The 17,306-nt window shown below is 38.6% G+C and overlaps 1 protein-coding gene across 3 annotated transcripts in view; it reads left to right on the plus strand.

The window, feature by feature from the left end:
• LOC124858720 (transmembrane protein 26-like) overlaps positions 1-7,295 on the plus strand; it is a 35,724-nt gene extending 28,429 nt beyond the window's left edge. The window contains exons 4-6 of one of the 3 annotated variants that reach the window (XM_047350878.1): positions 1,168-1,376; positions 1,540-1,619; positions 4,968-5,047. In XM_047350878.1, coding sequence (XP_047206834.1) covers positions 1,168-1,376; positions 1,540-1,619; positions 4,968-5,032 — 354 coding nt within the window. In that variant the 3' untranslated portion in view covers positions 5,033-5,047. Of the gene's footprint in view, positions 1-1,167; positions 1,377-1,539; positions 1,620-3,790; positions 4,477-4,967; positions 5,048-6,791 lie in introns of those variants that run through there. The other 2 variants (XM_047350877.1, XM_047350879.1) reach the window with 2 other exon arrangements.
• The last annotated feature ends 10,011 nt before the right edge of the window (positions 7,296-17,306 follow it).

The raw sequence follows: 17,306 nt of genomic DNA on the forward strand, positions 1-17,306 counted from the left end.
CTTCTTCGTATGGTATTTGGATATTTGTTTGTTTGTTTGTTATAAGCATTTCTGAAATTGATTTATTTATTTACTGTTGTTTGTCATTGTCTGAAATAAAAAAATTAAAAAATTAAAAAAAAGAACCCCATCGGAGAATGCGTGCTGAACGCCGACGTTCTCTACGTGCCTTGTCCCACAACAAGCCAGTAGCGTTGCTAAGCAACACAGTTTATCAGGTATGATTACCTTACAACACACACCCTTGCTACCAGCTACGGTGGCTTTTTATGTCCAAAGAGACGTACGCTTTTTGTAGTTGGTTCGGATCGGGGCCGGTTTGTGTTCAGACCATAAGCGAACCGCACCAGAGTCCGTTTGGAAGCGGACCGAGACCACCTCAAAAAGTGGGTCTCGGTCCAGTTGTTTGGTCCGGACCAGGGTTCGCTTGAGTGTTTTCACACCTGCACGAAAGGTCCGGACCAAGGGGGGAAACAAACTCTGGTCCGTTTAAAGCGGATCAAAAGTGGCAAGTGTGAAATACACCCTAAAAAATAAGTCCCATTTCCAGTTTGCCACAAGCCATGTAGATGGCACATCGAACACTTAGATGAAGGTGATATAGTGAGATTAGACCAAAATTGAACTTTCGTTCCTGCATGCAAAACACTATTTGGGTTAAAAACTAACACTGCACATCACTTTGAAAACATCATCTTCACTGTAAAATATGGAAGTGGCAGCATTGTGCTGTGGGGAAGTTTGTCTTCAGCAGGGACAGTGAAGCCCCTTAGAGTTCATGGGAAGATGGATGGAGCTAGATACCGGACAATCCTGGAACAAATGGAACGGGTTAGATCCAAGCATGTTCATGTGTTAGAACGAACCACTTCAGAATAGTTAAAGTATTACATGACTATATGTTCCCCTATCACATAAAATCTCATTAAGATGCTACATTTAAGGTTTTGATAACAAAGTTACAAAATGTAAGAAGTCTTGGGGTATAAATACTTTTGAAAGACACAATAGAGGTTGTACTCTGGTTTAAACAGTTCTCAGAAATGAATAATATAAACTAAAATATTGTGAAATGTGTTTAAAGTTTTTTAAGAAGCAATCAAGGCATCACAGGAAGTGTCTCAATAAATAAAAAAATTATTCCTCTTTGCACCTCTTTTTGTCCAGAATATTGGTGACATCGTGTCAAATATCTGCCAGAACAACTGGATCCTGGCTCTTCATCAGATTCTGCTCATCCTCCTCATCATTGGGAAGTGGCTTCTCCCTTTGGGAGGTGGGCTCTCCAGAGACCAGCTGTCTCAGCTTCTGCTTGTTTTTGTAGGCACAGCGGCAGACATCCTCGAGTTTACCAGTGAGACACTGGATGATGTAAAGTGGGTGCTGTTTTTTTCCCCTCATGATATATATGTTTCCCCGTTCTTTTAATAACATTTCAGTCCATGCATGTTACAGCAAAATAGCTTGCTTTTGTTTAAATTATGTTAATTTAAAGTTATTTAAATTGCTCCTAGCCTCCTGTCTGCTTGTCGTTTTCAGAGACAACAGTCCTCATGTGGTCTACATCATCTTAGCTGTATGGACTTGGAGCATGCTGCAGTTCCCCTGTCATCTGTGTGGTCAGTGTCTGCTGGGCTTTTACCATAATAACATCAGTGCTTATTAAGCAGTTGCAGAAACGTCCGATGATCCAAACAATGTTTTTATTGTGAACTCTGTTGTCAAATCTGGGGGTCCAGATTGGGGCTTAGAGTAAACAGAGAAGTAGATAAGATTTTATCTCTGCTGATGTTAAATTACAAACTTTGAAAAATCTTGCTAGGTTACAAAGGAGCTATGGCTTTTATCAGACAGACATGTCTAGACTTCTGAAGACAGATCAGATCAGCAAACACTGAAGGCGTTTCAGTAAACACTGATTATCTTTTGAACTGAATCTGATGCTGGAAGTGCAAAAACAAACTGAGTTTTTCAGCTCTCAACTTTAAGTCAAGGCAGTCGGTGTTGAGGAAAGCCCAATAGCAAGTTTCTCTCTGTTCTGTTCCAACTTGTTACAGTCAGAAGAATATGAGTCGACTTTCTGAAGTCTAAAGAAAGATAGAATTTATTCTTGGAGGAATGCACCTTAATGATCTTGTTGATCTATTACAGAACATTTTATAAATAGATGTTATTTTACTTCTTTATTGCTAAAATATTGGAGATAATACAAGGTTTATTATCTTAACCAGAATAAATAGAACTTAATGGATGTCATTTTGTGTTTGGGTAATGTGTGTATCTGTGCATGCTCATCTAAAGTTGTCTTTTTATTGACCCACTATGTTTGAATTCCCTGAAAACACTCAACATGTAAACTTACAAAAACCTTATGTTGAAGCATCTAAGACTCAGATTCAGTCTCTGTTATAAAAAGTATCTCCATAAAACCTTGTTAAAACCTTTCTTTTTGTTATGAAGGTTGCAGTATTTTCCCACATTTTCTGGGAGCTTAGGTTGATGCTTGGCCTTGGTGATGTAGACTGTTATTTGAAAGTTACAGTTTGGCTGACCCCCCCCCCCCCCCCCAAAAAAACTTAGGTGTCTGACTGCCAGAATTACCCTTTTTTCTTCTTAAGAAGAATACAATAGCACCCAACGAAAACAAACTGTCCTTCTGGACTGTATGAGTCAGTGCAGGATGCCACAAAACTCCCACACAGGCTGTGGGCTGCCAAACATAACAGACATTTCCTGTTTTGTCATCACAAATAACAAAAAAACTTAAAAAAAATTTGCATTTTACTCTCAACAGCAGAATTGCACTGCTTGCACAATATGAGAAAAAAAAAGATGAAGTCACTTACAAGTGACAAAAACCCAAAATTCAGTGTCTCAGAAAATTAGAATACTGTGAAAAAGTTCATTTTTTGATTATTCATGTCAGTCAGTCATTTTCTATACTGCTTCTTCCATAGTGGGTCGCGATTATTCATGGTGTCACACCCTAATCAGCTAGTGAAATCAAAAAACCCTCAAAGGTTCTAGAGCCTTTAAACATTACAACTCTCTGGGTCATCTAGACATGGGCTACAAATGTTTCATTCCTCATGTCAAGCCACATCTGAACCAGAGACAACTTCAGAAGCGTCTTACCTGGGCTAAGGACAAATGGAACTGGACTGTTGCTCAATGGTCCAAAGTCCTGTTTTCAGATGAAAGTAAATTCTGCAGGACTTTGACCCAGCCCCCACTGCCAAAGGTACTAAAAGCTGGTTCAATATCCATGGTGTTCCTGGTCTGGATTACCCAGCAATGTGGCCTGACCTCTATGGACTGTTGTCAAGAGGAAGATGAGAGACAGCAGACCCAACAAGGCACATGACCTTGAAGGCAGCCATCAAAGCAATCTGGGCTTCCATTACACCTACGCTGTGCCACAGGGTGATCTCCTGTATGTCACAGTGTGTTGATGCAGCAATTCATGCAAGAGGAGGCCCAACCAAATATTGAGTGCATAGAAATATGCATAATTTTCAGTAGACTGACATTTGTGCATAAGCGATCGAATGTAACACACCAGCTGTGGTAGTGGACTGCTACAGCTCTTGCTGTTAACCGCAATAGACTTCGAGCCTCTGATTTGTGAGGTTTTCCTAAAAACCACATGGTTTTGTAAGAATTGACATACTGTCAAAATAAGGGTTTGATAAGGAAGAGAGGACGCTGGTGTGATGTGTTCGCCACTTCTCTTAACTGGCTTCCCGTCTCTGCCCGGATCATCTACAAAATCTCTCTGCTTACCTTCCAGTGCCTGGATGGTAATGTGCCATCTCATTTTAAAGACCTTCCCACCCTATGCTGTCCATTCTTCCAACACTGACCCAGGACTCAATCCTACACCATGGAGATCGGGCCTTTTCCTGTGCCGCCCCTTGGCCGTGGAAAACTTTGCCCCTAAATCTGAGGGCTCCACAGACCCTGAGACATTTTAAAACAAGCCTCTAAATGTTCCTTTTACCCAATGTTTTGAATGGCCTCCTTAACATGCTTTGACCTGTTTTTATTTTTTTGCATTTAATGGCCTCAAGACTTTTACTTGTGTATTTTATCTGCATTTTATTGTCCCTGTTTTTATTTTAATAGTTGTTTTTCTCTTTCTTCGACTGTAGCAATTTATGATTTTGTTAGAAATATAAAGTGCATTGCAAATACAATCTATTGTTATTATTAACATTATTAAACATGGTTTTTGATTGGTCTAATGTGATTTTCTAATTTTCTGAGACACTTAATTTTGGGTTTTCTTTACCTGTAAGCCATATTCATCAAAATTACAAGAAATAAAAGCTTGAAATATTTTTACTCTATGTAAAAACCGTAACCGTTTCACTTCTGAAATGGCTGGCAAAAAAATTGCACTTTTATGCAATATTCAAATTTTTTGAGATGTACCTGTAAGGGGCCACCACAAATAAAGCTGGAAAAGTATCTGAATACTTTGTAATTAAGGCTGTCAGCCTGCCTTAATTATTCTTTTACCTTAGAGAAACACTGAGCTGCTTTTTATGAAAGAAAAGAAGACAAAACTGTTAGTGGAATTTGCTTTGTTGTGGTTGCAACAAATATAAATTAAACAGATGATGGTGTGATAGTATGATGCATCCTAATGTAAATGCAGTGCAATTCTCTTAAAAGAACAACACTGAATGGGTCATAAAATACAATCCTGATTAAATCTGAAGACCATGGAAGAAATTACAAATTTTTGTATTCTGTGCAGGTGGATTGCTACCAATTTGTAAGCTGGGCTTGAAAAGGCAAAAAGTAGAAAACAAATGAGAGACAAGACAAATAGAAAAGTTAAATGACTGAACACTGCAATTAAAATCAAGTTAGGGCTGTTGGTCAGAACAAACGTTTAAGACCACAGCATTTAAAAGTCCAAATCTGTGCATTAATCTGGCTTTCTTGTGATTTTCTGTCAGACATTCCTATTGTCATGTCCTCCAGATGGCAAAGGGTCTTTGAAAGCATAAATCATGCCTCCTAGTCCACTCTGCTCTCTCCTCAACGGTAAAGCCTGTGTGATGTAGATATTATTACTTATAGCTACTCACTAATGTCTGGTAGGGGGCTTTGCGGACTTGTGTAAGTCCGTGCCAAAGACAAAAGTTTGTGGTGCACTGATGATGCGCAGATCAATAATATTTTTCTCAGTTAGAGTGTAGCACCAAACACACAGCTCCTATGTGAGCAGTATGAGATGTCTAGGTTAGTAATTGGCAGTATAAGAAGAACAAGGACCCTCATTTTAAATAAAGAAATTGTCCCAGGAACAGAAATATAAAAATTGCACTGATACTCTGGTGAGAAACTTTGTTCTTTCTTTTTAGTTATTTTCTTCTTCTCGTCCTCTAAGTAGACAATGTATAAACCAGCATACAGTGTGTTTCTAGTTAGAATTATACAGTATGAATAGGGTTAGGGTTAGCCTGCTTGTCCATGAGGTCCAAGCAGTTTGCTTTCACAGATGCTGAGAGGTGTGTCAAGCAAGGCGTCACATATACAGGTAAACTGATGCAGATCATCATGCTTTCTTGTACTATGTATTGTGTTAAAACAGATCCAGAAATTACCATGGCAAGTCACTTCCCACAGTAATCTTAAACAACATAAATAATAATAAAAAACACTTGTTGGTGGCAAGTCCATTTTTGGCTTTTTGAGAAGCAAAAATCTCTGATATAAAGGTGAAGTTTCAAAGGACAACAGCAGGGGCTGCTCTGATGAGAATGTCATCTAAAGAAACATTTTAAGAGAAATGTCTGCTATTCTGCTTTTAAATCATATTGCCAGGTGGATAAAGGGGGTTGTTCAATCCCATAAAGCAAGAACCAGTTCCTTCATTAATAGCGCAATAACTGAGGAAGAAGAAATTCTAAAATCCATTATTTTATACAAGACTGGATTAGAGGGATTACAAGTCAATAGTAGTAACCTAGACATCTCTCTGTTCACACTCCCCAGCTCATGCTAGGAGATTCCAAGATGTTCCCAAGTCAAAAGTTGATGTGTAGGAATAGCCTTCAGAGGAAGGCACCTTGGAGGAATCTTGATCATATGCCAAAACTACCTCAACTTATCTTTGCAGGTCTTCTGTCAGCTCCACCATGAAGACCTAGGTACTCACAGATCACCTAAGGCTGAGCCCAGGCACCCTACAGATGAAACTCATTTCAGCCACTTGTATCAGGGATCTTATTTGTTTTCTGCCATTATCTACATCTCTTGACCATATGTGGGAACATAGATAAACTATTAAATCAAAGAAACTCCCCTGGAGGTGTGAATTAAAGGTCTCTTGAAAGGGGTCCGTTGGTAGCCCCACCATTTGGGTTTCCCTATTTTATCTCACAGTCTCCTCCATCACTGGATCTAACCCACTTCCTGGTTATGACCAGGTTACAGCTCTGGCCCTCTTTTTATGTGTTCAAGACATGATGCCACAGGTCTGACAATATGATTACAAAATCGATCATCTACCAAGTATACTGATGGATCACCTTTTATTATTGTTTTTTTAATAGACAGAAACATTTAGGTGAGACATCTAAGTAATAAGAAATCTGTAAAGGGGGAAAATACTTTTTCACAGTAGTGTTTAATTCACTGCTAAGACAAGTATTCAACACCCTTGTATTTGTTGAATTGGGAGGTTGTTTCCTTTATAGCACAATGCATTATTTTTAAAGATACAAGAGAGCTCAGTCAAAAAAAATCTAAATGTGCTGATTTGTTTCTTTGAACAGTGGTAAGGTCCATGAGCAATGAGGCAGCTGATGAGGGCATCCAGGAAGACTCCTTCTGGTCCAAACACAGCACTGACCTGTGGAGCATCGTGGAGACCCTGTTTATTCAGGATGGCCCCTTCCTGGTGGTCCGGCTCACTGTCATGACATACTTTGGTGTTTTTCACCAAATGCTTGTTTTCTTTGCCTTTAAAAACTTCCTAGTTGTCATACTTAACGTATACAGGCTGTTTGTTTTATACCTGGACTTTAAGTCCTCCAGACGCAGCCCTGTGGCGGGCAGCACTCAGTTGAGAATCTGATGAGTCATCTCTGAGAGGGGATAGAGACGAAGACTGGTAAAAATTTCATGTGAAGCAGGGAAAGTAGTAAATGTATGCTTTTGTGTTTTCCTTCCACACATTATCTAACAAATTCAGTCAGTCAGTCATTTTCTACCGCTTATTCCATAGTGGGTCGCAGGGAGCTGGTGCCTATCTCCAGTAGTCTATGGGCGAGAGGCAGGGTACACCCTGGACAGGTCGCCAATCCATTGCAGGGCAACTCACAAACAACCATGCACACATTCATTCATACACCTAAGGGCAATTTAGAGTTACCAATTAACCTAACAGGCATGTCTTTGGACTGTGGGAGGAAGCCGGGGTACCCGGTGAGAACCCACGCATGCACGGGGAGAACATGCAAACTCCATGCAGAAAGACCCCCAGCCAGGAATCAAACCCTGGACCTTCTTGCTGCAAGGCAACAGTGCTACCAACTGCGCTACCGTGCAGCCCCTAACAAATTAAATACAAATTCAAAAATACTTTATTAATCCCAAAGGGAAATTAAATGTTGTTGTAGCTCATTATGAAGGTTTCTTCAAAGAGCCGTTGTAGATGCTGATGGCTGTGGGCAAGAAGGATCTCCTGTAGCGCTCCGTCTTACAGCAGATCTGAAGAAGCCTCTGACTGAAGACACTCTGTTGTTGTAGGACAGTCTCATGAAGAGGATGCTCAGGGTTCTCCATAATGTTCTTCATTTTTTGAAGAATCTGTCTTTCCACAATGATCTCCAGAGGTTCCAGAGGAGTCCCCAGAACAGAACCAGGCTTCTATATCAGCTTGTTGAGCTTTTTTAAGTCCCTGGCTCTGATGCTGTTTCCCCAGCAGATGATGGCAGAAGAAATCACACTCTCCACAACAGACTTATAGAAGATATGCAGCAACAGTGTGGAATCGATTGGCTGGGAACATTATTCAAATCCAAAAGAACCATGAGGACCTGCTTTCTGTTTCCTAAAGGGATAAAACTTTATCTCTAACTTTGTTCATTTTGAAACACGTATTTCATCTTCTTGACTTTCCATTAAAGTAATCCAGATTAATTAAAAAAACACAAATTTCCTGTCGTGTATGAAATGGGTGCTCTAACCAAATGACAGATCTGCCAAACAGACAAGAAAATTTAATAATTGCTCAAATAAGATCATCCTTCGACTCACACAAATTAGAATTAAATGAACTAAACTTAACAAAGAAAGCAAAGAAAAGTTTGTTTGTTTGGTTGATTATTTATTAGTTGTAACAATTCCTCCTGGCAATTAATATTCTAGCATGTTTATTTTCTGTTAAGTTGAGCCCCATTTATCAGGAAAATACGTTTGAGCAGCAAATGTGAGTCTGTGGGTTGTGCCCACAAGTAATATTGGCAATTCAACAATGTATTTATTAGCCAAAGGCCTCAATAGTGAGTAGGAAAACCGTACCCAACCACAACACTCTGAAAACTCGTACATAACTCCTGGTCACCAGTATGGTCTCACATTCTTAAACAAGCATTTGTCCCAAGTCAAACTATGTGGTTGTGTTGGTCACTCTGGCCACCAGCGTTCATTTAGATATAGGTTAGGACTGCAGGCAGACCATTTCATCCTCTCCACTCTGAGACTTTTGAGGTAGTCTCTGATAAGCACCACTCTGGGGAGGGCAAGCGTTAAACTCTTACAGGAAAAAGTTCAAGCAGACTCTGATGTCAATATTTCTTTGCATTCTGATCGTGTCCAGTCATAGCAAGCCTTGTTTTCCCAGTAAGGGAAAATGTCTTTCCAGTAAGGGTAGGTGTTTGGTATTTGCAGAAAAGATCTGCAAAATGTTTCATGGCTGCAGCCCACATACTCAACTTTGCTTCTCAAACCACAAATGCTTTTTCCTTACTTTTATCACATCATTTAAGGGGTAAAAAACAGGCTTTCCAATGTTATTCGATATTTATTTCCAAGAACCATTATTACAAGAAATAAACATTTGGCCAAACACAAAATTTTAAATTTTTGTGCTAAGTACTTAGTTTTCCAAGTTCACATTCATAAAATATTTATGTTTATTCATTCCTTTTTATTAGCCGTTTTTAGCAAAGAGAAGGTTGGTAAATATTACTAAATAGTGGCATCCAGTATTTATGATGGATCATTACATCATGTTAAATTTCAGCCTGGCAAAATTTGCTTGAAACCTACTTAGCTCTCATACAGGTAAATCTCATTTCATTCATTTCGAGAGTGAAACTCATATACAGTATATACGTAGAGTTAAATATTTTAAGCCTGTTTTCTAGTAATTTTGATGATTATGGCTTTCAAATACTGAAAACTCCAAATTGAGTGTCTCAGAAACTTAAGATTGATTAAAGATCAATAAAAAATTATAATTTAAACAGAAATATCTTCTACAAAGTATGTTCCTTTTTATCCACTGAATACTTGGTTGGGACTCTTTTTGCATGAATTGTTGCATCAATGCAACGTGGCACGGAGCTGATTCACCTGTGGTTCTGCTGAGGTGTAGTGATATCGGCCTTCAGGTCATCTGCTTTATTGGATCTGGTGTTTCTACTCCTTCTCTTGACAATACTCCATTGATTTTCTACGGAGTTCAGGTCAGGTCAGTTTGCTAACCAATCAGGCACAGTAACATCATCGTCCTTGAACCAGCATTTGGTACCTTTGACAGCGTGGGCCAGTATCAGTCCTGCTGGAAAATGAAATCAGCAAAGAAGAATGCAGTGCTATAAAATGTCCTGGTAGACATCCTGGTTGATGGTTTTGTTGACTGAACTGTGAGCTGGTCCACAGTGAAACCCAGTGGACCGGCACCAGCAGATGACAGGGTACCCCAAATCATCATTGGTTGTGGAAACTTTACACTGGACATCAAACAACATGGATTCTGCGCCTCTTCACTCTTCAGACTCTTGGACCTTGATTTCCAAATTAAAAGGGAACTTTACTTTCATCTGAAAAGAGGACTTCAGACCACTGAGCAATAGTCCAGTTCTTTTTCTCCTTAGCCTAGATAAGATGCTTCTGGCATTGTCTTTAGTTCAGAATTGGCTTGACACGAGGAATAAAACATTTGTAGTCCATGTGTAGAGCTGTGCGTTGTGGTTCTTGATGCGCTGACTCCAGCCTCAGTACATCCTTGTGAAGTTCCTTGAAATTCTTGAATGGATTTTGCTCGGCAGTCTTCTCGAGGCTGCGGTCATTCTTGTTGCTAGTGCACCTTTTCCTATCAAACTTTTTCCTTTCACTTGAATTGCTATAAAAATGCTTGAATACAGCGCTCTGAACAACCAGCTTCTTTAGCAATGAGCGTTTGTGGCTTACCCTCCTTGTGGAAGCTGTCAATGACTGTCTTGTGAACATCTGTCAAGTCAGCATTCTTCATGTGTAGGTCATAATATGGCCATTACATTTTTTTATTGGTGTTTTGTAATATTTTAATATTCTGAGACAATGAATTGGTTTTCATTATCTGTAATCCATTACTCATCAAAATTACAACAAATAAAGTCTTGAAATATTTCAATCTGTGTGTAATAAATCTATATATTTCTGAGTTTAATCTTCTGACACAAGTGACAAAAAATATTGAACTTTTTCACAATATTTAATTTTTTTACATACCTGTATACCGTGAAACAGCCAATGTCAAAATAAAGGAGTTTGTCTCATATTTATTGTGCAACGTGCTCATGTCACTTGAAATCATGGCTGCACCGTCTTAAAATCCTGATAAAAACAAAAACCACCGTTCAGATGAACATTACTGAGCCTGTCAGAACAAGTTAGTGAATTAAAGTTGGTAACTTGCACAATGCAGTGATTTTCATTCTTAGTTCCCACAGTGACTCAAACCAAAACAATGCATGCATCTTTTTTTAAGAAATGCTCTAAAATAACAGTGCATGCTTTGCTCAAACTTTGTTGATATTGAGTAACTTTTGTCTAGCTATTCATCTCAGAAGGAGAAGGATGTTTTGCAGTTTTCATTTAATCATTTAATGTTTTGTTTTGAGATTTTTGTACTTTTGGGCCATTGATCTACATAGGTAATTAGGAATCATCTAAAACATTTAATGAAACACATTTATTCCAGTAATTTAATTCAAAAAACAGCAAATACATATTTTTTATCTATTCATTACACACATACAGTACTTTATATCTCAACCATTTATTTCTGTTAATTTTGATTGTTATAGCTTACATCTTATGAAAACTGAATTTCTTAGAAAAGTAGATTACATAGGATAGATAAAAAATAATTTAATGTCTTATGTAATATAGAAATGTTGCCCTGTTGAAAAGAAGGTCTGTTTACTGCACAGGATATGCACTCAGTACTGGGTTGAAGCTGCTTTTGTAGGAATTACACATCAGTGCTGTGTGGCATGGAGATAATCATCCTTTGGCTTTTCTGAATTGAAAGCCAATCAAGCCCAGTCACACTGGTCATTGGACCAGCTTTTGGTACCTTTGGCAGCATGGGCAGGGGCCAGCTCCTGTTGCAAAATGAAATGAGCATCTCCATAAAGCTTATCAGCAAAAGGAACCATAGACAATTGTGCTGACTTTGGACTTGTTGGTGGACCAACACCAGCAAATTATCACTGACTGTGGAAATTTCTTACTGGATTTCAAACAGCTTGGATTCTGTGCCTCTCCACTCTTTTTATTGACTCTGGGAACCTGATGTCCAGTCCCTTTTTGCCATAGCCCAGGTAAGGCACTTCTAACGTCTCCGGACCCGGAGTGGCATAACACAAGTAATGTGACAGTTGTGGCCCACGCAGGACATGACTGGCTCCATCCTCAGCCCTCGCCTTCTGAATCGCCATCAAATTCTTGAATTGGTCTTTGCTTCACAATCCTCTCGAGTCTGCAGTTATCCCTGTTACTTGTCCATGTTTATGTTTCTCTACCACTTTTTCTTTTCTTTTCACTTAACTTTCCAACTTAACATTCTTTTTTTTTTTTTTTTTGCTGCTGGCTTTACATAATATTAACATTTTATACTAACACGAAGGAGACATTTGGGTTTTCCTTAGCTGTAAGCTATAATCATCCAAATTAACAGAAACAAAGGATTGAAATACACTCACTGACCACTTTATTAGGTACACCTTGCTAGTACCGGGTTGGACCCCCTTTTGCCTTCAGAACTGCCTTAATCCTTCGTGGTATAGATTCAACAAAGTACTGGAAACATTCCTCAGAGAGTTTGGTCCATATTGACATGATAGCATCACACAGATGTTACAGATTTGTCGGCTGCATATTCATGATGTGAATCTCCCGTTCCACCACATCCCAAAGGTGCTCTATTGGATTGATATCTGCTGACTGTGGAGGCCATTTGAGTAACGGGAACTCATTATCATGTTTCAAGAAACCAGTCTGAGATGATTCGTGCTTTATGACATGGCACGTTATCCTGCTGGAAGTTACCATCAGAAGATGGGTCCACTGTGGTCATAAAGGGATGGACATGGTCAGCAACAATATTTCAGGTAGGCTGTGGCATTGACACGATGCTCAGGATCCCAAAGTGTGCCAAAAAAGTATCCCCCACATCATTACACCACCACCACCAGCCTGAACCATTGATACAAGATAGATCCATGCTTTCATGTTGTTGACGCCAAATTCTGACCCTACCATCCGAATGTCGCAGCAGAAATGGAGACTCATCAGACCAGGCAACGTTTTTCCAATCTTCTATTATCCAATTTTAGCTTGTAGCCTCAGTTTCCTGTTCTTAGCTGACAGGAGTGGCACCCAGTGTGGTCTTCTGCTGCTGTAGCCCATTCGCCTCAAGGTTCCATGTGTTGTGAGTTCAGAGTTTCTCTTCTGCATGCCTTGGTTGTAACGAGTGGTTATCTGAGTTAGTGTTGCCTTTCTATTAGCTCGAACCAGTCTGGCCATTCTCCTCTGACCTCTGGCATCAACAAGGCATTTGTGCCCACAAGACTGCCGCTCACTGGATATTTTCTCTTTTCTGGACCATTCTCTGTAAATCCTAGAGATGGTAGTGCTTGAAAATCCCAGTAGATCAGCAGTTTCTGAAATACTCAGACCAGCCTGTCAACAACCAACAACCATGCCACGTTCAAAGTCACTTAAATCGCCTTTCTTCCCAATTCTGATGCTCGGTTTAAACTGCAGCAGATCGTCTTGACCATGTCTACATGCCTAAATGCATTGAGTTGCTGCCATGAGATTGGCTGATTAGAAATTTGTGTTAACGAGCAGTTGGACAGGTGTACCTAATAAAGTGGCCGGTGAGTGTATTTCACTCCATGTGTAATGAATTTATATTTGAGTTTCTGAATAGAATTACTGAAATAAATACGTTTTCCATGACATTCCAACTTATTTAGATGCATCTGTATGTACGGGTCTGATAGCTTTGGTTTTTAATTAACAATTAAGCAATTTCTTTGTTGATGATGAGCCTGAACCAAAACTCCACTAAGACTGATGATGCTTATTTGAGGACCATGTCTGGTGTTGTCGTAAAAACTGGTTCGTGTGCTTTGTAGTGCTCATTAACTTGTGAGTTTTTGTTCTTGTAATTTTAATTGTATTTTTATCATGATGTGTATTTTTATTGTTTAACTCCTCTCATTATATCCTATTGAAGTATTATTTTAAACATTTTAAAATGTTCTGATGCGTTTACTGTTATATCTTACTGTAACGTTGCATGACTGTGAATGAAAACAAACTCAAGTTTGAGCATAATCTTTAAGCATGTTTGCTGTAAAACAAATGCTGTTAGCAGGTGCACTACCAGAACCCAAGGGGCAGCTTTGACATAGACAGAAATAACATGTGAAACAAATTTACTTGTGTGATTTGAATATTTTTGCACATTTTCACTACTGCACGCAGTTGTTAGAACTGTTGTTTGCAGCAAGGTCTTGGGTTTGAATCCCAGCCTAGAATCTTTCTGCATGGAGTTTGCATGTTCTCCCCATGTTTGCGTGAGTACTCACCAGGTACTCTATCTAGCCTCTCCCATAGTCCAAAAATGTGCATGTTAGGTTATTTAATCTCTTGAAATTGCCCTTAGGAGTGCATGTTTCTCTGTTGGATGGACCGGCGGCCTATCCAGGGTGTACCCTGCCTCTCTATATCATTGAAGGACTTGTCTTACAGTTTCTGTTTCATGTAGTGCCCCACAAGGTTTACAACTTATAATACAACCTTTGCAGCTGCTGTTACTCTGAGTTTTGTTGTTGTTCTGCAGATTTAATGTGTTTTGTAAAATTATGATCCTGTTTATGGAGTTTATAGATTGCATTTCCTGTCATTGTCACTAGATGTCCTCAGTTACCATTTTAAGATCACGCCACCACCTCCTTCTTTAGACTACAATTCTCACTTAATTACTGTGCTATTATCTGCTTTGTTATCAGATCACCCTCTTTAGGCTCACCGTGTTCTTCAGCTTATGCTCTATTGTTGCTTTATTTTATTTTAGTGAGATTTTTTTTCTCTGTATCCAGCTTTTGTTTGATGGTAGTTTCATTTTTGGAACTTCCTGGGTTTGCATCTTTGTTTATTAAACTATTTAGTCAGTTCCCTGTCTGCTTCATGTTTAGTCTTCTATTCTATTAATTTGACCTACACATAAAAACGTCCTTCAAATTAAGTTTGACATAAACTTACATTGTTCCCATGCTGTTTTAATAGTGGAGTGATTTTATCACTAACTCAAAACAACAGTGAAGCAAAAAGCGTCCTCTTATTCTGGTGAGTCTTTTTGCAGATTAGGAGCTAATAAAACAAATTTAAAAAGCAGGAATTGTAGTTTTTGTTTACCTGTACCACATGCATGTTCTGCTTTAAGATTAATAAATGTTTATTGGCTTTTCTATGGATCTATGACATACAGAGATTTACTTATAATTTTTGATGATTTGAAACTTTTTGGCAAACACAGAGGCAATAATTGTGTATAAAGAGGAGAACATTGAATTAAAACATCCTTTTTGGTCCCTCAGTGGGGAAATTCAGGTGTACCACCAGCAAGGTGACAGACATATAGAAGCATAGAGATTCACATAAAGATAAAATATAAATCAAAAGTAAACAAAAAGTGGCCAGTAAGAGCAAATTTACTATATAAGAAAGAAATACTGTACAGTTATTAAAAAAATAGCACTCAGATTCAAAGAAATGTGCAACTGAGTATAATTAAAGTATAATTAAAAAATGTGCATGTAAACTCCTTGTATGTTAGGGATGTTTTAGGTCAATTCATTGACTGTAGGTCATTAGTCACGAATATTACCCATATTGGCCTACTACTCAATGAAACTGACAGAAAACAGCCATGTGCTTTTATAAGCATTTACATGTTAGAAAAAAAAAGAGTTATGAACAAGTAATTCCTTTAGCAAGCTGCTTGCTGGGTAGAGTCAGACAATGATGCTGCTTAATTTAGACCTTTTTAGGTTATTTTTAATGAACCCCCACTGTGACATCATTGGACATTATTGGTTTCCTCAAAACCATGTAATAGGGTTCAGTTTTGTAAAGACCGCAAGTCTTTCCTCTTTTGAACACTTCAAACAGTTGGACCAGCTTCAATGCAACTCATAAAAGATTTAAATCCTTTATTGTCAGAATTTGTCTTCTAAACTATTCCAAATACAAAATGTCTCCCCATTTCAGAAGAATGTTGTTCCTCATGTCTTAAGATGCCATAAGCTGCTGTTTAGTAGGGTACCATTATAAAAACTTGCTTTTCTAATTATGAAAGCCTGCAAATCTAACTTGCGTACTATGTCCAAAATGCTTGAGTCAACAGCCAAAATGTAGTTGTCACAAGTAGTTACACTAATCTACATGATTTCCTAAAAGGTATGCTTGTTTAAAATGTAAATAAATGTAGTTTAGTTGTAGTTCAATAATTTGAACAAACAGATAAATGTAGAAAAGTTGAAAGTTATAAGTTAACATGTTAATTTAATTATATCATTGGGAAACAAAATTGCTTTACAGTGAAAAAGGAATGTAGATTAACTGTAGTGAAAGTCAGTGAATGTGCTTAGAAACAGTTGAGGAAAAGTAAAATAAAGTGAATAAAGTTAGGCGTAGTCACAAATACTACTTAAATCTCTGCTGGATAAAGTAAAATAAACACATACACTTGGTGTGTCTGTGGCATCATAATAATGCTGAACCAGTATAGTTTTCCTGTCAAAATAGCAAAGCACCACCCAGGTAAAGTCATCAATGAGACAACTGCAGGTGTTTCTCCTATAAAGTCTCAATATATATCAAACCGAGCTGTTACATAGGCGCTGATGCAACTCTGTGCATAGACCTCTGCATTTGTGTCTTCTACTAATTACAGGGTGAATGTCTTCTTCAACGCTGACATTAAAACTGTCTCTGGTTTCCTATAAACAAGATGAAATTTAGACTAAACTGTCCATCGTCTTTCAATTCAAATGGTGACATGAGGTTGTTCCCAAAGCATTAAGAGAATTTCTGAATACATTTTAGATGTTTTTCTTCTTACATTATTCTTCTTCTATCTATAGTATTTCCTTTCCCCAAAATAAAGCCACAGAGTTGACAGCAGCAGGAGCAGGACCCAGAGATCCCTCCTTCCAGACCTCCAATAAGCTACTTGGATCCTGGATTTTCTTCAGTTAGCTGTGATCCCCAACTCATGACCACAGGTGAGAATTAGAGGGTAGATAGACCAGCAAATCGAAAATTTCATCTCGACTCAGCTCTGTCTTACAGTCGGCAGGAGCAACACTGTCACCACTTTAAACAAAGCTCTGATTCACATGTCCACCTCCCGCTCCATTGTACAAGCTCTTATGAATAAGAAACTGGCATACCTGCAACTCCTCACCTTGAGGCAGAGATGCACCCCTGACCTGTAGGGAGCAGTCCACTCTTTCCTGTTGATTAACATGGGCTCAGACGAAGCTGACACACCTCCCAGCCAGTTCACACTCTACTGTAAACGGCTCCAGTTCCTTTTTCCATGAAAACTCAAGGATCAAGAGGTTATGATGGTAAAATAGCAAACACATTTCTTTCTTTTTTTCTGCAACATGTCTAAACATAAATACACATATTAACATTTTGAGTTTACATCTGGTCTTAATGCTCTGAGATGGTTGTCTCCAGCATATGCTCCCATAACATATTGCACTGTATAT

The sequence above is a fragment of the Girardinichthys multiradiatus genome, chromosome 22, assembly GCF_021462225.1.
Source record: "Girardinichthys multiradiatus isolate DD_20200921_A chromosome 22, DD_fGirMul_XY1, whole genome shotgun sequence".
NCBI classification, from domain to species: domain Eukaryota; kingdom Metazoa; phylum Chordata; class Actinopteri; order Cyprinodontiformes; family Goodeidae; genus Girardinichthys; species Girardinichthys multiradiatus.